This window comes from Meles meles, chromosome 19, assembly GCF_922984935.1.
Source record: "Meles meles chromosome 19, mMelMel3.1 paternal haplotype, whole genome shotgun sequence".
NCBI classification, from domain to species: Eukaryota; Metazoa; Chordata; class Mammalia; order Carnivora; family Mustelidae; genus Meles; species Meles meles.
In genome coordinates, this window is record NC_060084.1 from 57,240,991 (window position 1) to 57,257,191 (window position 16,201).

The following is a 16,201-nucleotide window of genomic DNA, read 5'->3' on the forward strand; positions in this document are numbered from 1 at the left end:
GCACTACATTAGCAGCCACTATTTCAGGATCTGATGCTAGAAGTCTGGCTACATGGATGCACTATAAAATGGCAGAAAGAGCCCTGGATTTGGAGTCGGAAGATGTGGGGTCTAGTCTTGCTTTTTTCTGTCCCTGCTGTGAGCACATCAGTTCTCCTTGGTGGGCTGGATCTCCTGCTTCTTAAATGAATTAGCTGTTAGGGTTACCATAAGACCCAGCAATTCCATTCCCAGGGAGGTACTCAAGGGAAAGGAGAACATTTGTTCACACAGAAATTTGTAAACAAATGCTTACAGCACCATTATTCATAGTAGCCAAAGGTGGAAACAATGCAAATGTCCATCAATTCATGAACGGGTAAAAAACATGTAATATATTTATTATGTGGAAATTAATTTATGGATATATATTATCCATAACATGAATGAACCTTGAAAACATTATGCTCGGTGAGATAAACCAGACACAAAACCCTACGCATTTTATTATTCCATTTAGACAAGCTATCCAGAACAGGGAAATTTACAGAGACAGAAAGCAGAGGGACGCCTGGGGTGGTTCGGTTGGTTGAGCGTCATCCTTGGGCTCAGGGCATGAGCCCGAGGTCCTGGGATCAAGTCCTGCAAAGGAGTCCTTGTTCAACAAGGAGTCTGCTTCTCCGTGTGCCTGCTGCTCCCCCTGCTTGTGCGCGCTCTCTGACAAATAAATACAATCTTTAAAAAAAAAAAGGCAGACTCGTGGTCCCTTAAGGGCCAGAGGATGGATGGAGTGCCGTCGAGGTAAGAGAGGAGTGATAGCTAGAGGGTACAATGTTTATTTTTGACGTGATGAAATGTTCTAAAATTGACTGTGCTGATGGCTGCACATATCTGTAAATATACTAAAAACCATCGAGTCATCAGTGAAATGGGTAAATTATATGGTATGTGAGTTACAGCTCAATGAAGCTGTTAAAAAAAAAGAATGCGCGGAACATGATCTTTTAGGATCAAACTGTAGGTGACATTTAAAACTTACACGCCCCGTAAGGTAGGCACATGATGTTCACTATGCAATTCTTCCAACTTTTCTCTTTGGTTGTAAATCTCCATAATAAAATGCGGGGTTGAGGGAGCCTGCCGATGATGTCCGTTTGTTTCTTATTTAAGTAATCTCTACAGCAGTGTGGATCTGGAACTCCTGACCCCGAGATTCGGAGCCGTATGCTCTTCCCACCAAGCCAGCCAGGGGCCCCTTGAGCCTGTGGATGATTTTTAAAATCTGATTTTTAAGAACCTCACATCAATTCCATGGAAAATTCTCATCTGACTGTAAGCTCTCTAAAGGCAGAGACGGGGGCACCTAGGTGGCTCAGTGGGTTAAGCCGCTGCCTTCGGCTCAGGTCACGATCTCAGGGTCCTGGGATAGAGCCCCGCATCGGGCTCTCTGTTCAGCAGGAAGCCTGCTTCCTCCTCTCTCTCTCTCTCTCTCTGCCTACTTGTGATCTCTCTCTGTCAAATAAATAAATAAAATCTTTAAAAAAAAAAAAATAAAGGCAGAGACGAGGGGCCCCTGAGTAGCTCAGTGGATTAAGCCTCTGCCTTCGGCTCAGGTCATGATCTCAGGGTCCTGGGATGGAGCCCCACATTGGGCTCCCTGCTCAGCGGGGAGCCTGCTTCCCCCTCGGCCTCTGCCCCTCCCCCTGCACGTGCTCCCTCTCAAATAAGTAAATCTTTATTTACGTATTAATATTAATAAGTTACTCATTGATTGTTATTAATAATTACTTATTAATATTAATAAATATTTATTTACTTATCTCAAATAAAATCTTTAAAAAAAAAAAAGTACCGGTGGACACCAGGGCGGCCTCACTTCCCGCTGCCTCTGCGGCACCCACACCGGCGTCTGGGACGCTGCAGGTTCGCAGGAAACACTCGTTAAAGGAAGTCTGCGAACGAGCAAGCAGCTGGTGATCCTGGCTGTGGGGGTCCGGCCGAGCGGAGGACCCTCCCCTGCCTGCTGGGTCTGCGCACGAGACCACTGCCGGCAGTGACTAGTGTCCACGGCGTGGGGCTGCAGGGCCGATCCAGGGTTGCGGGCTGCGCCTCACACAGCTGCGAGCGCGGCGTTTCACGTACGGAGCGAGGTGCGCACACGAGAGTCCCACCAGCGGCAAGACCTGAAGGGTGACAGTGACCGCGCCACCCCACGCTTGCAAGTGGACGTAGTATTTTCAGGAGTTTCCTGCCTGACCAGGCTCCATCCTCTCCCCCGCTTATGTGACTGGCAGGAGTCGACTGTGAGGGCCCCGCAGGCCTCCCCGAGGACCTGCCTCCTCCACCTCTGTGACCTGCCATGCTTCTGGGATCCCAGCTCCTCGCGGCGCGCGGAGGCCCGAGCGGGAAGCGGACCCTTCCTCTCGGGGCCGCGTGTTTCCAGCCGGAGCGTTTTCCATGAGGACCCGGACGGCGCGCCTCTTCCCCAGGGTCTCTCTCTGGAGGTCGCGGTCCTTCCTTGCCCGGGACTTCCTTACGGGCGCTCTCCCAGAGGCCGCCACTTCCGCCCGGCCGGACCAGAGAGGCCGCCCCAGCTCGGCTCGGACGGGCACGAGAGGCCGACGGTCGGGACGAAGTTACTTCGAGAAAGGGCCGACACAGTGTGAGCGGCGGAGAGGGGAGAACCATAGAGAGGGTGGCGGTGGATAGAGCATCCGGGCCGGGAGGGAAACGAGGAAACGAGAGGAGATGTTTGTGGGCAGAAGGGCGGGAGGAAACAAAACAAAACAAAACAAAACAAAAAACCAAAAAACAAACCATAAAGAGGCCAGCGCAGGCAGGAAGGGCTGCGGTGGGCGGGGCGCAAGAAAGGGGGTGTGGGAAAGGGACTTGGCCTCCGAAGGCGGCACTGAAGCTGCTGCGGGACTGACTCCTGGCCGGCGGGCTGCGGTGTACTATTTCGGTGTGAGCTCCCTCTTGGAGCCTCAGTTTCCCCCCTGCAAACGGGCATGGTTGCGATGCCCACCTTCCCGGGCTCGGACCTCATTCTTTCTCAGGCCTGTGCTGCAGCGCCGGTCTCCTCCCTCGGCCCCCGTCCGCACCAGTCCGCCTGCACGGCGGATCTTTCTGAAACGCAGGCCTGACCTTGTCCTTCCGTGGCTCCCTCTCGACCCAAGACTAAAGCCCTTCGTGGAGCGGTGCCCACCAAGCCCCCGGCCCCCTCTGTGACTACTTTGTACCCTGGCCCAACAGCATTTCATACCTCGGGCTGCTAGGACTAGGGCTCGGAGTAACCTTTTGCAGGGAATGCGGCTGGTTTTTCCCCGACTTAATTCCTCCAGAAAGCAACCTCTGACTCCTGCCTGCCTCCAGCTCCCCTAGCCCCCAGGCTTTTCTCTTGCTGACCTCAGGCCACTAGTTTCAGAGGAATCCTAAAGCCCTCACACGGTGGTGTCCCTGCCCAGCTCAGAACCCTCCCGTGAGGTGCAGCGTATAGTCCAAGTTCCTCCAGCTGGGACCCGTTGAGGTCCCCTGCCAGCACTGTCCCGGGCTGCGTGAAGGACGGTCGTTCTCTAGGCTGGTTCCGTCTTGGCTCGGTGTATCCCATGCAATGGATCCACCATGTAGGATTCATCCACTTCTTAAACCCTGGTGGGCATTTGGTTTCTTTCCATGTTTTCGCTCTTAGGAATAATGTTGCTCTGAACACTCAGGCGTAAGGTGTTGTGTAAACCCGTGTTTTCGGTTTTGTTGAGTATCGCTCGGCAAATGGCATTCATTGCTGGGCCACATGGTAAATTGTCATCTTTAACTTATGGAGGAAATGTGCCGTTCTTTGTTCCCACCAGCAATGCCTGACGGTTCCGGTTTCCCTACATCCTCGTGGAGCTCCGGTGTCTTCGGGTTCACCGAATGGCCTTTCCCTTCCGGTCCCGCAACACCTCCCACTGGGACTTGAACTCCGCAGGGCCCCTGGAAGCACCCACCTCATCCATCAGCTTCGTTTTCTTGCCCTTTGTACCACAGCTGCTTTCCAGATTCTTGGTAAGTGCGTTAAGTTTGGGGATGTAGACGGAGCAGTGTCTGACCATATTCACCGTCAGAGCCCCAGGTGCTGGGGTGAAGACCGCGTGTGCCTGCTTCGCTGCTTCCACAGAATGTGTTTCCCCCTCCCCCCACCCCAGATTCATATGTTGAAACCTAATCCCCAATGTGACAGTATTAGCAGATGGGGCCTTAGGGAATTGATAAGACCAGGAGAGGGGAGGCTCCATGAATGGGTTTAGTGCTCTTGTAAAACGGACCCCAGAGACCCCCACGCCCCCCCCCCACCCTGCCCCTTCCCTGTGAGGACCACAGAGAGAAGGTGCGGTCTGTGAATCTGGACACTGAATCCGCTGGAATCTTGACCATAGCCTTCCCAGCCTCCACAGCTGTGAGAAGCACATTTCTCCCACCCCGGGTCTGGTGTTCTATGATGGGAGTCCAGTGGACTGGGGATGTTGTGCCACTGGAGCGCATTGTTGAGCTTTTCCTGACCTAGGTTTTTTCAGCCCGCCAAGCCTCCTCCCTGCCATTGAGAGAGGTCGTTCCACTTAAAAATGGGCCAGATGTTCTGACAAATAAAATCTTAAAAAAAAAAAAAAAATATATATATATATATATATATAATCATATTAATTATAACTGTGTGTGTGTGTGTAATTTATGTGAGGTTTAAAAACAAGCCAACGTCATGTTTCGGAGTTGAAATCAAAATGTGGGTAGGCTTGCCAGGGGTTAATGATCAACAGGAAGCACTTGGGGGAGCTCTTTAGGGTGCTGGTTATATTACTGTGTATGTAAGTAAAAATTCACTGATCCATTACTTTGGGTAATTTACATCTCCTATTAAAAAAAAAAAACCAGAATGGTGGCGTCTATATGACAAGTGGGAAAACTGAGTCACCAAATGAGCATGGTGTCACAAGACACTTCTCAGATTCACCTGGACAGACTTGGGGTCTGACTGTTCGGAGACTAGACTGGGACCCTGGCCTTTCTAAGCGGCTTCATTAAAATCTGCAATTTGGGGGCGCCTGGGTGGCTCAGTGGTTCAGCCGCTGCCTTCGGCTCAGGTCATGATCTCAGGGTCCTGGGATCGAGTCCCGCATCGGGCTCTCTGCTCGGCAGGGAGCCTGCTTCCCTCTCACTCTCTCTGCCTGCCTCTCTGCCTACTTGTATCTCTCTCTGTCAAATAAATAAATAAAATCTTTTAAAAAAAAAATCTGCAATTTGCCATAAGCTCCCGATGGAGGCCCAGTCCTTCCAGATGGTTAGCTGGGAGTCTGGCTTCCGCTGTCCGGTTTTCCCAGCAGCACGCTCACCAGCGCGGAGCCGGCCAGCCCCAGACCCACCACTCTCGCTGTGGGAGCCACTCTTTCCCTGAGAACGCGCTCTCGTTTTCAGCCTGAACTTTCCAGTTTTATGCCTTGTACTCTCAGGGGCCCCAGCACGGTTTCCCTAAAGTGAACATAATGGGATGAGAAATAGCCGATTCCCAGCTCTGCGTCGCCGTCCTGGCTCTGGGGTCCGGGAGACCTTGTCCTTTGAAGTTCCCGTGTCCCCTGCGTAGGAGTCGGGTGATGCTTTTGGTCTGCTGGTTGTCATCCCTCCCTAGGTCTCCCTGGAGTGACAGTTCAATATTTTGGTCTTTGTCGCCCCCACGAGGCCCAGGAGAGCTCCTTGCCGCAGCAGGTGTCCCTTAAAAATACAATTTGTCACCTCTGAAGGGAAGGCAGGCACATCTGCTTCGCTCTGGTTTGCTCACTCCTTTTTCCCTGGCGGATGCCATGAAGGAGACCCTCAAGTCCGCTCAATGGAACACAAGGTTCCTGGAACTGTTCTTATGAGGGCGTGTGTTTTCCCCCGGAAGGCTTTCACGTAAACGCCCCCTTCCTTTCCGGTCGGGGTCTTGGCCTCTTTAGGGTTCCGAGAAGACCGGGTTCCGCCGCCTCCTGAGGCCCTGGCCTGGGGGCAGCGACCGGGCGGCCGCACGGACAGAAAGAGCCGTGGCCGGAGTCAGGGTCCGGAAGCTGAAGGACCCCGCGCCGAGGGGGAAGGCTCTGCGGAGAGTCTGAGGCGAAGCTCCGGCGGACACGCGGGGTGGGGGGTGGGAAGGAGCGGAGATGAGCGCCCCGGGACGGGGACGGGGCGCGGACCGGACGACCGACGGGGGCATGGGCGGAGCGGACACCGCGCGGCTGTCGGAGCGGGGACGCGGGGCGGGGAGGGGTGCAGACGCCGGGTGTTGCAGGACGGGCTTGCGGGACGCGGTCCGGCGGCTGCTCTCCGGCGGGGCGTGCGGAGGGGCAGGGTTCGGGGCGGCAGCATCCTCCCCGCCCGGCGGCGTTGTGCAGGAAAGCGCGGGGTCGTGCGGGGCCCGGGGGAGTGTGGAGGGTCTCAATGCACACCGCCGAGCTTGTGATGGACGCCTGAGGTCTGTGCGAGCCGGGGAGCGCGGGCAGGCGGTGAAGTCGGCAAGTCCGGCTTCTGGCACGTAGGGCGCCGCGGAAGTCCCCCAGCCCCGCGTCGGCCGGCGGGCTTAGGGAGTAGCGGGTGGAGGAGGACATGGGTACGCCAGGACGGGGGCATGCAGGGGGTCCTTCGGTCACCACCTACGCAGGTCTTCCTCCCGTGGCTGCCCGTCTGGATTCAGGGATGCCCCTGGCTTAGCTTTCATCTGTGGAGGCGTCTTCTGCGCTCCGCGAACACCCTTCCCCCGAGTTTGCTCTCCTCCTGTCTTTGGACCTTTCCTGCGCTGGATCTGGGGATCATTGACTCCAGGACCCTGGCCCACAGAGGGCCTGGCAGCAGGGTACCCGGCCCTGGGACACTGACCGCCGGGGTATGTATTAACTGTTAAGGCCGGGTTTGCTTCGCTGTCGCAGGGCGGTGGTCGTTCCGGCCTCTTTCCTGTGTGGCCACCGAGAAATGGCCAGCCCCTTCTGATTTTTTGCTGTGGGTCCCCCTGTGGCGCCGGAACCGCTGTTTGGCAGGGGCGGCCCCTGGAGCTTACCGTGGGGACTGGGGCTGGGCGCCGGTAGGTAGGCCTGCCTGGGCCCTTTGGCGGCCCCGCCTGCCCCGGCACCCAGTGGCCGGGGTGCTCATGTGCAGGGAGGAGGTCCACGGGTCAGAGCTGCCCCCCCACCCCTCGCTGTCCCCAATGATCCCTGCATGCCCCGGGGAGCCACGGCGTCACCCACTCGGACCTCCGGCACGTGGCCCGAGCTTGCAAGCGCTGCAAGGGGCCTTCTTTGGGGCCCTGGCGCAGCACGTGCAGACTGGAAGGAACATGCTGGACGGCGGAGAAGCCACGGAATCTCCGTAGACTCTCTTGTTTTTGGCACAGATGGCAGAAGCCCTGGCCTTAATTGCTGTGTGACCTGAGCCCCTGTTTCCTCGGTCCTGGAAGAGGAAATGACTTGGGGTTTCCCAGCCAAATCTGGTCAGGGGTGAGAGGTGGGAGCCTCCTGTTGGATCCCTGACCTGCCACAGCCCCTCTCTGTAGCCTGGGGAACACGGCTGTGCCATGCTGTTATGTTTCCCATCTGTAGGTGGAATGGAATGAGAGGTCGGCCCCCTACCTATTTTCCCAACTCATGGGGCCTGCTCAGACAGGCTCAAATCATTGTGAGGTGGGCTTTTGTTTTAAGATTTTATTTATTTGACAGAGATGGAGTGAGAGAGTGAACACAGCAGGGGGAGTGGGAGAAGGAGAAGCAGACTTCCTGCTGAGCGGGGAGGCCAGTGTGGGTCTCGATCCCAGGACCCCAGGATCATGACCTGAGCTGAAGGCTGATGCTTAATGACTGAGCCACCCAGGCGCCCCTCAGTGTGAGTTTTGATTTTTAAGTTGTTGGGGTGGAGCTGAAACCCAAATTTTGTGGGAACTTTTACTTTGTGGGTAAGTTCTTGGCCAGAGACCTTTCTTAGGCACACCTGCCTCTGCCTGGGGGACTGGAGTCCTCTGGGAAGGCATCGATGCATCCACTTAGGGTAGCATGGCTGAGACAAGGCTTGGAGGAGTGAGTGGAAGCAGGAGATGTGGCATTGTTAGGATCCTGCCCAACGGAGCAGTGGGGGTTTTGGGTGACATGAGGGACTTGGGGTGTGGGACTCAATGGCCCCAAGGGCAGGGGGGCGGAGGCAGAGAACCCCTGCAAAAGGAGGGTCGGGGAGACCTGGGATGGGTGCAGAGAGGAGGGCAGGAAGCTGGTGAGTGGATTACTAAGACCCAGACTGACCCAGAGGCAAAGGCTTGGCGATCACTTCTTCCCCAAAGGAGAGAAGGGCTTGTTGCATGGGAGTGCAAGGTCCTGTGGAGCGAACGGTGGGCGTTGAGAGGAGAGGGGTCCAGGAAGAACTCCTGTTGGGGGCTGGGCTCAGGCTGGAGGCTGCGGAGGGAAGGGAGGGTGCTGGGGGGTGCGGGTTTGATACTGTCTCTGCCACTCGGGCTGGGGGAGTGGAGTGGATGCAAGCCTCTTGCCCTTCCTGAGGCTCAGGGGAGTGCCAGCCTCACCGGATTACTGAGAGGCAGAGTGAGCTGAAGGCTGGGGACACGGGTAATGGGTCACAGAGGAGGCTGGAGAGATTGCTGAGCTGGTGGGTGGGAATGCCAGATAGCCACTTCGAGCAGTGTCCCTGCCAGCCTGGGAGGTCAGGGCACAAGATTCAGCATGACTGAGGAGGAGGCTGCAGTCAGAGGCAAGGGGAAAAGTTGCAAGTCGAGGAAAACACAGGAGCCTTTGCACCTAGAGCTGTGTAAGTTCAGGGTCTGTTCGGGGGCTGCAAGGTGCTGTGTGAGGTGAGAGGTGCTGTCTGGCTCTGGGGAGCTGAGGAAGGGGGGGCAGGGAAGAATGAGACCATCCAAGGTTCTGGACTCGAGTGCATGTGGGGAGTCATGGTGACCATGTTCCAGGAGAGAAGCGGGGTTTTATGGGGGTGGGTAGGGAATGCTTCGCTTTTGGATGGGGGGATTGAAATCATTCATTCATCAATTGATTCATTCAACCAAAACTGAATTGAGCCCCTACCTTCTCCCAAGACCTTGGCTGGATTCTGAGGATACAGTGTCACCCCAGACGGACTTCTCTGCCTTTGCAGAGTGGGAAAAGCAGACAGAAGAGCGAATTGGTAAGTAAGCCAGACCACCATGGATGGCCCTACAGGATGTTGGAAGGAAACAGAATGAGGAGGCAGAGCCAGATGTCACCCGCTTGACCTTAGACTCAGTCAGCAAAGCTTCAGTGACGAAGTACCATCTGAGTGGAGACCTGAGTGGTCAGAAAGGGTCCGTCCTGGTGAGGGGCTAGAGGCGATACTCCAGAGAGAGCAACAGCCATAAAGGCCCTGGAGGCTGGGAGAGGGGGAGGGGCAGCACTGTGCTTGGTGGGTTTCTGGGCTTCATTCTGAGTGCAGCGCGGAGGGTTTTAAGTCCACAGAGAACACGATTCCCTGGGTTTAAACAAATACAGGGGCTGCAGTATTGCTGTAAAGAGAAAGTACCAGAGGGGGGGGTGGGAGGCTGTCTCAGTAAGCAGGGGGCAAACCGCCGTGTGCATAGTGGACACCAGCTGTGGCCCGGCAGAAGCTGGTGCTGTCCTGAGGGGGCACGACCCCAGGCCACTCGCAGGATCTCTTCCAGCTTCTGCCACCTCACCCATAAAAGGGATCTTCGTGACCCCTGCCTCGGAGGTCTACTCTGAGGACCAATACCCTCAGCACTGCTGGGCAGCATAGTGAGGGTGCAGAGTGCTGGTCACAAATGTTGTTTCTGGGGATGGGGATGGGGGTGTGCCCTGGCTGTCGTGGATGCAGGTAGTTACAGGGTTCTGAAACTCAAGAAAGGGATCTGGGCAGCAGACTCATTGGGTTAGCTGTCTGTGTAGACCAGAGTCCCTATTGCCCAGGGCAACACTTGGGAAGCCTGCTGTCACCTGGGGGAGGTGGGACGAGAGAGGTGCTAGAGGCATCTGGACATAGTGTGGAGGACAGGCCCCCACCCTGAAGAATGATCCAGTTCCAAAGTACTGGTAGTGTCAGAGCTGGGAAACCCCAGTGTAGACAGATGGTGTAGGTACCCTGCACACAAGGAGTGCCCTCTGCTCACCAGTCCCCATCCTCCCACTGCCCGGTGAGGACAGTGCTGTCCCATAGCATCAGAATGAGCCACACTTAGAAAATATGAAACGAAACGGGTGACACCAGTTTTAACATGATGCCTTACTTAACCCAGTATATCCAAAGTATGACCACCGCGAACCATAATCAACCTAGAAGTCATTCACAAAAGGTCCTGCCTCTTTTCTTTCCAGCATAAGTCTTCAGGATCTGGGGGGCGTCTTGCATGGCTCACCTCAGTCCAGACCCACGTCAAACCTCCCTGAGCCACAGCACCGTGCAAGGGGGGCTTTAGTTTTAGCCAAATTCCACACATGTCTGGAGGTTTGTGGAAGGTTTTCCGAAGAATGCTTTCTCAGCTCCAGCTTACTGCCACATCCAGAAATTGTTTCCAAGTGTGTCTGGGATTTTGAGTTTGCGTATTTTCTGGCTTCTTGAATACTGCCTAGTAAAACTGAAAAATAGCATGTGGTCCAGACCAAATACTGTGAATCCTTTCTGGCCGGCAGGCCTCCTGTTTGCAAGTGGTTGAGGGTGGCGGGAGCTGTCCCAGACGACAGACAGCCACTAGCCACGGGTGTCCATTGAGATTTACCTGAAGAGAAAGCATTTAAAACTCCGGTCCTCGGTCGCGGGGGCCACACTTGGCCCAACACCACAGACCAGGTCTTTCTGGTAGCTCATTGCGAAGCAGCCCTGACCGCCCCCACCGCCCCCGGGTCACTGGGCTGCGAGGTCCAATAACGGCCTTCCTCTCGCTGCGCGGTGCGCTCCCCGCCACACCACTCCCTGCTCTGGGGCTGTTCCCGCGGTGGCTGCGGGACAGGCCGCAGGCGCCCCAAGTGCGGCTCCCCCCTCCCCCCTCCCCCCTCCCGGAACGAAGCTGCAGGCGCGGCCGGTGGGTGGACGCGCTACGAGCCTGAACTGGGGCACTGCCTCGGTTTCCCCGTGCGCACCGCGGTCTGTGCCGGGCACCTCCAAGACACGGCCGCGCAGCGCCTCGGGCCTCAGTTTCCCCATCAGCGGACGCCAGCAAGGAGCCGCACGTTCCCACCTCCACAACCAGCACTGTCTGGCCTTCCGCGGGCTCGGGCTCCGCGTTCGCCCCGCGGGGGGCGCCACGGCGTCCGCCACGCCCGACCGACAGAACCCGCCCTGCTCCGGGGAGCACGCGGGACGGCCCGGCCGCAAGTGGACAAACCTGGGCGCGCCCCTTCCTTGAGGAGCGTCGGGCGAACACAGGCCGCCTAGCCCGTGTATTAAGGCACGTGTGTCGCGGCGCCCGAACAGTTCCCTTCGGGGACGGGGGCAGGGCTGGCGCTGTGCAGCCGACGCCCGCGCACTCCGCCCGCACCCCCGGCCTGCCGGGACTCGGACCGCGCGAGCCGCCCGCTCCGGGACCGCGGAACCTTCGTCGCTGCGTGCACGTTTCCGCACGGTGCACTTTTCCAGAGACGCCGCCGCCCCTCGCGCCCCCGCGCCCGCGCCCCCCGCGCCCGCGTCCCCGGCGCCGCGGGCCCGGAGCTCCCGGAAGTCTCGGTACCGCCGCCGCCGGCACTCGCGAGGGGAAGCCCGGGCCGCCTGGGACTTCGGCCCGCTCCTCCGGTCCCGAGAGGCCGCCGCGTCGGGTACGGGGGCCGGGACGGAGGGAGGAGCCTGGCTCCGGGACGGCGTGAGGCCGGGCCGGGCTGGGGGAGGGGCGGGTGCCGCGGGGGTGGGACCGGAGGGAGAGCGGGGGCCCTGAGGGTGCAGCGGGAAGGGGGCGGGGGGGGGGGGGCCGGGCACTGGGGTTGCCGAGGGAGGCGGAGCAGAGGAGCGGGCTGGAGGGATGGAGAAACAGAGGTGCCAGATGCTCGCAGAGCTCCCGGGGACCCGGTGCGGGCAGCGGCGAGGAGGCCGAAGCCCCGCAGGGCACGGGCGGAAGAAATGGACGATGTCGGTGGCTTGCGTCTAGGGGCGAGAGAGAGAGGGCGCCCCTGGGAGGCACTGAGGTGGTAGCAAGGCGCAGAGTGTGTGGGTGCACAGAAGCGGGCAGTTGAGGCGTCCCAGGGGATGTGTGCGGGAAACCCGCACAGCGGGTCCGCTCGGCGCGGGGGAGGCTGAGACCTGGGGGTGCTAAGCGTAGGGTCGGAACAGAGGGGCCCAGACCGAAAACTGGCCTTCCGGGGGCGTACCCAGAAAGCAGTCTCAGCGAGGCCGCCATGTGTGCGAAGACCGGGAGACCTTCTAGGGGTCGAGGTTGCTAGGCCGGCCCAGGGCCTGGGAAGACCCGTTAGGAATGAGTTAGGAAACAGACTTGGAATCTGACAGCCTGTGGGGGAGTTGGGGGAAGGAAAGTGGTAGGAGAGAGCCGTCTGGCCTGGTCTGGGGGCTGAGAGGGCGCCGCAGGGGAGAGGCAGGCAGGGGCGGGGGCATGCCTGGGTCTCGTGGGGCTGTCTTGGGACCCGCTTGCTGGAACCAGAGCCTGGAGTCGGTTCCTTTTTTGCAGGAGAGGTAGGTCAGGGGTACAGAGGGCTTGCCAAGCCGTGGTAATGGGGACACTTGCCCCCAGCAAGTAACGATTTTAACTTATCTCCCCTCCACTGCTCCTAGCTGACACCTCAGATGCTGCTGCTGCCGCCTCGGCCACCCCACCCTCGGTCCTCCTCCCCAGAGGCCATGGACCCGCCGCCCCCCAAGGCTCCCCCTTTCCCCAAGACGGAAGGCCCTTCCTCCACTCCATCCTCGGCGGCAGGGCCCCGACCCCCGCGGCTGGGCCGCCACCTGCTCATCGACGCCAACGGGGTCCCCTACACGTACACGGTGCAGCTGGAGGAGGAGCCCCGGGGCCCGCCCCAGCGCGAGGCCGCGCCGGGAGAAGCGGGGCCGCGCAAGGGCTACAGCTGCCCGGAGTGCGCTCGCGTCTTTGCCAGCCCCCTGCGGCTGCAGAGCCACCGCGTGTCGCACTCGGACCTCAAGCCCTTCACGTGCGGCGCCTGCGGCAAGGCCTTCAAGCGCTCCAGCCACCTGTCGCGGCACCGCGCCACGCACCGCGCCCGTGCGGGCCCGCCGCACACCTGCCCGCTCTGCCCACGTCGCTTCCAGGACGCCGCGGAGCTGGCGCAGCACGTGCGCCTCCACTGAGTTCCCGGCCGGCGGGGCCTCGCGAGCCACACAGCCGCGCTGCCACACGCGCGCCCTGCCTTACCCGGGGCCCGTCTCCCCGTCTGCCCAGAGGGAGACACCCCTTTCTTTCCTTCTTTACCTTCCTGTCTCGCTGTGTGATGCCGGCCCCGTCGTTGCCCCTCCCTGGGCCGGGGAGCCAGTCTCGGAACTGGGCCCCGGCCGGGCCGTGCTGCGCGAGCCCTCGCAGGCGCATAGCGTCTCGGGGCCGGGCTCTCCTGCTCCCGAGGGCTCAGCCATCATGTGCGCGGAAGAGCTGACTCAAGAGCACGGCACGGTCTGGCTCGTTCCTGTATATCCCCCTTTCCACCCGCAACCCTCGCCCCGTACTCAATAAACATTCCGCACTCCGCCTCGGGGCTCTGATGTGCGTGTGTGTGTCGGGGGGTGCGCCGCGGTTGGGAGCCGGCGGCCGGGGCCGTCAGCCCCCGGGAACCTTCCTCTCGGCCTGTGTTTCTGGCCGGATCCGTTTCCCGAAGGCCCGGGCGCCCCGCCCCCACCTTCCTCCCCTCGCCCCTCTTCTCCGCGCCCGGGTTCGCTCTCTTGTTACCGGCGCCACCAGCTCCCGGGGGAACACCCCGAGGCGCCTGTCCCGCTCTCACCTGCGACCACGGGGGTAGCCCGGGGCCGTTCCGGAGTCGCCCGGACCCGAGAGGCTGCTACACCGGGTACGGGGGCCGGGAGGCGGGAGGCGGGCGGGAGCTGGGCGCGGGCCGCGAGAGGGGCGGAGCCGGGAGCGAGTACCTGTGTGCGGGGCGGGGAGGGGCCGCTGCGGGGCTCGGAGGGGCCGCTGCGGGGCTCGGAGGGGCCGCTGCGGGGCTCGGGAGGTCACGGCCCAGAACTCGCGGAGCGGGGCTCGGGGGCCAGGCCAGAGACGGGGGGGCGGCGCCCTGAAGAGCGCTAGGACCCGGGAAGAACTTGGGGTGGAGAAGCTAGATGGGCGTGGATCAGAAAGAATCTGGAGGTAGCCGGGCTAGGAGGGGGGGGCGCGGGGAGCCTGCTGGATGGCGGGCCAGGACCTGCGGGTCTTAGCGTGGCAGCCCGTCGGAGAGGGCTTGGCGAACATGGAAGGGGTTGACCAGGCTTCTGGGTGGAGTAACAGGATGGGGCGACACCCAGACCTGGGTCAGGGGCGTGGGGAGTGGAGAACGAGACCTGCAGGTCTAGGGGGTGGGGCCTGGGGAAGCCCTGCGGGTGATCGGAGTGCAGGGGCGCTCAGGGACCTGAGGAGGGTACGAGGAGGAGGACAGAGGGAGGCCCTGGGTGTGCCCGTGCTTGCAGTGGGTGATGGGACCGGGACCCTGGAAGCTTTACACAAGGTCACAGAGTCCAGGAACGGAGGTTGGGGGATGCACAGGTTCTGAGCAGACTCCACAGAGGGTGAAGAACGGAGCTCGCGCAGCCAGCTTCCCTCCTGTGTGTAACTTCATCCTCTCTCCTGCCCAGCAGGCCTCAGCCACCCCTCCGGATGCTGGTGCTGCCGTCGTCCCCCTGCCCGAAGCCCCTGGCGCTTCCCTCCGCAGAGGCCATGGAGGCCCCGCCCTCTCGGACAGGCAGGTCTCCAGAACCCGGACCTTCCTCCTCCGCAGGACCTCCCCAGACTTCCTCCTCTCCGAGGCCCAACCACTACCTGCTTATTGACACCCAGGGTGTGCCGTACACCGTGCTGGTGGACCAGGAGTCCCAGAGAGAGCCTGGCGCAGATGGGACATCCGCTCAGAAAAAGTGCTACAGCTGCCCCGTGTGTTCCCGGGTCTTCGAGTACATGTCCTACCTGCAGCGGCACAGCATCACCCACTCGGAGGTGAAGCCCTTCGAGTGTGACACCTGTGGGAAGGCATTCAAGCGGGCCAGCCACCTGGCTCGGCACCACTCCATTCACCGGGCCGGCGGTGGGCGACCCCATGGCTGTCCGCTCTGCCCTCGCCGCTTCCGTGAGGCGGGGGAGCTGGCCCAGCACAGCCGGGTCCACTCAGGGGAGCGCCCATTTCAGTGCCCCCACTGCCCACGCAGGTTTATGGAGCAGAACACGCTGCAAAAGCACACTCGGTGGAAGCATCCATGAGCCAGGCTGCGGGGCACCCCAGGTGCCACGGGGATCTGTGGGGAGCCTGGACTCCCATTGCCCTCAGACACCTGGCCAGTGCGGAAGGCTGGGTTGCAGCCCTGGACACAGACCCACCGCCTGCAAGGCCAAGCCCTGCCTGGAGGAAGAGCCCATGAGCAGCCTTCGTGTACTGGAGATAAGCTGAAAATAAGACCTTAACATTCGCAGAGTGGAGCCCCTCAGCCTCAGGCTGAGCCCTGAGCGGAGTTGTGGGGGGGAGAGTGCTATGTGTGGAAATTCTCCAGCCTGAAAAATGTGGTTGGGAGCCGTCAAGAATCTGCACCAGCTTCCTGAGGCCCTCCATGTTGATGTTGGGGGAAGGGGCCCCAGACCTGCCTCCTAACCCCCAGCCAGACACTGGACACCCAATAAACACCTTTCCCATTTTGAGCTTGACATTTGTTTTTGGGGACAGCGGCTTGGCCTGCCTGCTGCCTAACAGGGAGACTCAGCAAGTGCCTGGCTCACCTCTTTTAGGGCAGAAGAACAAATGAGCCATTTCTTCTCCCCAGAGAGGGAACGAGCTTTACACTGTCTGACCTCAGATAGCAAGAACAGTGCCATGATAATGAGCTTAGACTATGGACAGCTGCTGGGCTGAGCATCTTGCCTGGGTTTTACCAGTGCAAAATGCTTGGCCTGCCTGGCGGGCGATTGGAAGTCTGGCCTTCTGCACTGGGGTCCGCCCTAGCGCGGCTACGCACAAGGGGCGTCAGTGAGGCAGAGTGTTCTTCAACCTTTTTCTTTTCCCTTAAAGCTAGGATCTATTGTATGAAACATTTTATTCGGCCA

The 16,201-nt window shown here is 59.8% G+C and overlaps 3 protein-coding genes across 13 annotated transcripts; all 3 read left to right on the forward strand.

Moving 5' to 3' along the window:
• The first annotated feature begins 764 nt into the window (after positions 1–764).
• On the forward strand, positions 765–4,678 carry LOC123930621. Its single transcript, XM_045986817.1, has 4 exons — positions 765–780; positions 2,041–2,641; positions 3,036–3,203; positions 3,828–4,678. Exons 1-4 carry the CDS (start codon positions 765–767, stop codon positions 3,835–3,837), a joined length of 795 nt encoding a protein of 264 aa, XP_045842773.1. The 3' UTR covers positions 3,838–4,678.
• A 6,767-nt stretch (positions 4,679–11,445) lies between these two features.
• ZNF580 (zinc finger protein 580) lies at positions 11,446–13,655 on the forward strand. 5 transcript variants are annotated; one of them, XM_045987152.1, is made up of 3 exons: positions 11,834–12,131; positions 12,629–12,633; positions 12,733–13,655. In XM_045987152.1, the coding sequence occupies exon 3, from the start codon at positions 12,745–12,747 to the stop codon at positions 13,261–13,263; it is 519 nt and encodes a 172-aa protein (XP_045843108.1). In that variant the 5' UTR covers positions 11,834–12,131; positions 12,629–12,633; positions 12,733–12,744; the 3' UTR covers positions 13,264–13,655. The 5 variants fall into 5 exon arrangements, with proteins under 5 accessions (XP_045843105.1, XP_045843108.1, XP_045843109.1 ...); XM_045987153.1 differs by having other exon boundaries at positions 11,834–12,075; XM_045987149.1 differs by lacking the exons at positions 11,834–12,131; positions 12,629–12,633 and adding an exon at positions 11,446–11,768.
• Positions 13,656–13,810: 155 nt separating this feature from the next.
• ZNF581 (zinc finger protein 581) lies at positions 13,811–15,367 on the forward strand. 7 transcript variants are annotated; one of them, XM_045987148.1, is made up of 3 exons: positions 14,005–14,065; positions 14,108–14,266; positions 14,749–15,367. In XM_045987148.1, exon 3 carries the CDS (start codon positions 14,771–14,773, stop codon positions 15,365–15,367), a length of 597 nt encoding a protein of 198 aa, XP_045843104.1. In that variant the 5' UTR covers positions 14,005–14,065; positions 14,108–14,266; positions 14,749–14,770. The 7 variants fall into 7 exon arrangements, with proteins under 7 accessions (XP_045843101.1, XP_045843099.1, XP_045843104.1 ...); XM_045987145.1 differs by lacking the exons at positions 14,005–14,065; positions 14,108–14,266 and adding an exon at positions 13,811–13,970; XM_045987143.1 differs by lacking the exons at positions 14,005–14,065; positions 14,108–14,266 and adding an exon at positions 13,811–13,970 and having other exon boundaries at positions 14,752–15,367.
• The last annotated feature ends 834 nt before the right edge of the window (positions 15,368–16,201 follow it).

What these genes read in the sequence shown, in the direction of transcription:
- LOC123930621 (XM_045986817.1), top strand. An exon ending in CGAGAAAGGGCCGACACAGT is followed by an intron (nt 2,642 to 3,035) that starts GTGAGCGGCGGA and finishes ATTCTTTCTCAG; the next exon opens with GCCTGTGCTGCAGCGCCGGT.
- ZNF581 (XM_045987142.1), top strand. Translation starts at nt 14,307, where the DNA reads ATGGCGGGCCAGGACCTGCGGGTCTTAGCGTGGCAGCCCGTCGGAGAG. An exon ending in GGGGTTGACCAGGCTTCTGG is followed by an intron (nt 14,393 to 14,751) that starts GTGGAGTAACAG and finishes CCTGCCCAGCAG; the next exon opens with GCCTCAGCCACCCCTCCGGA.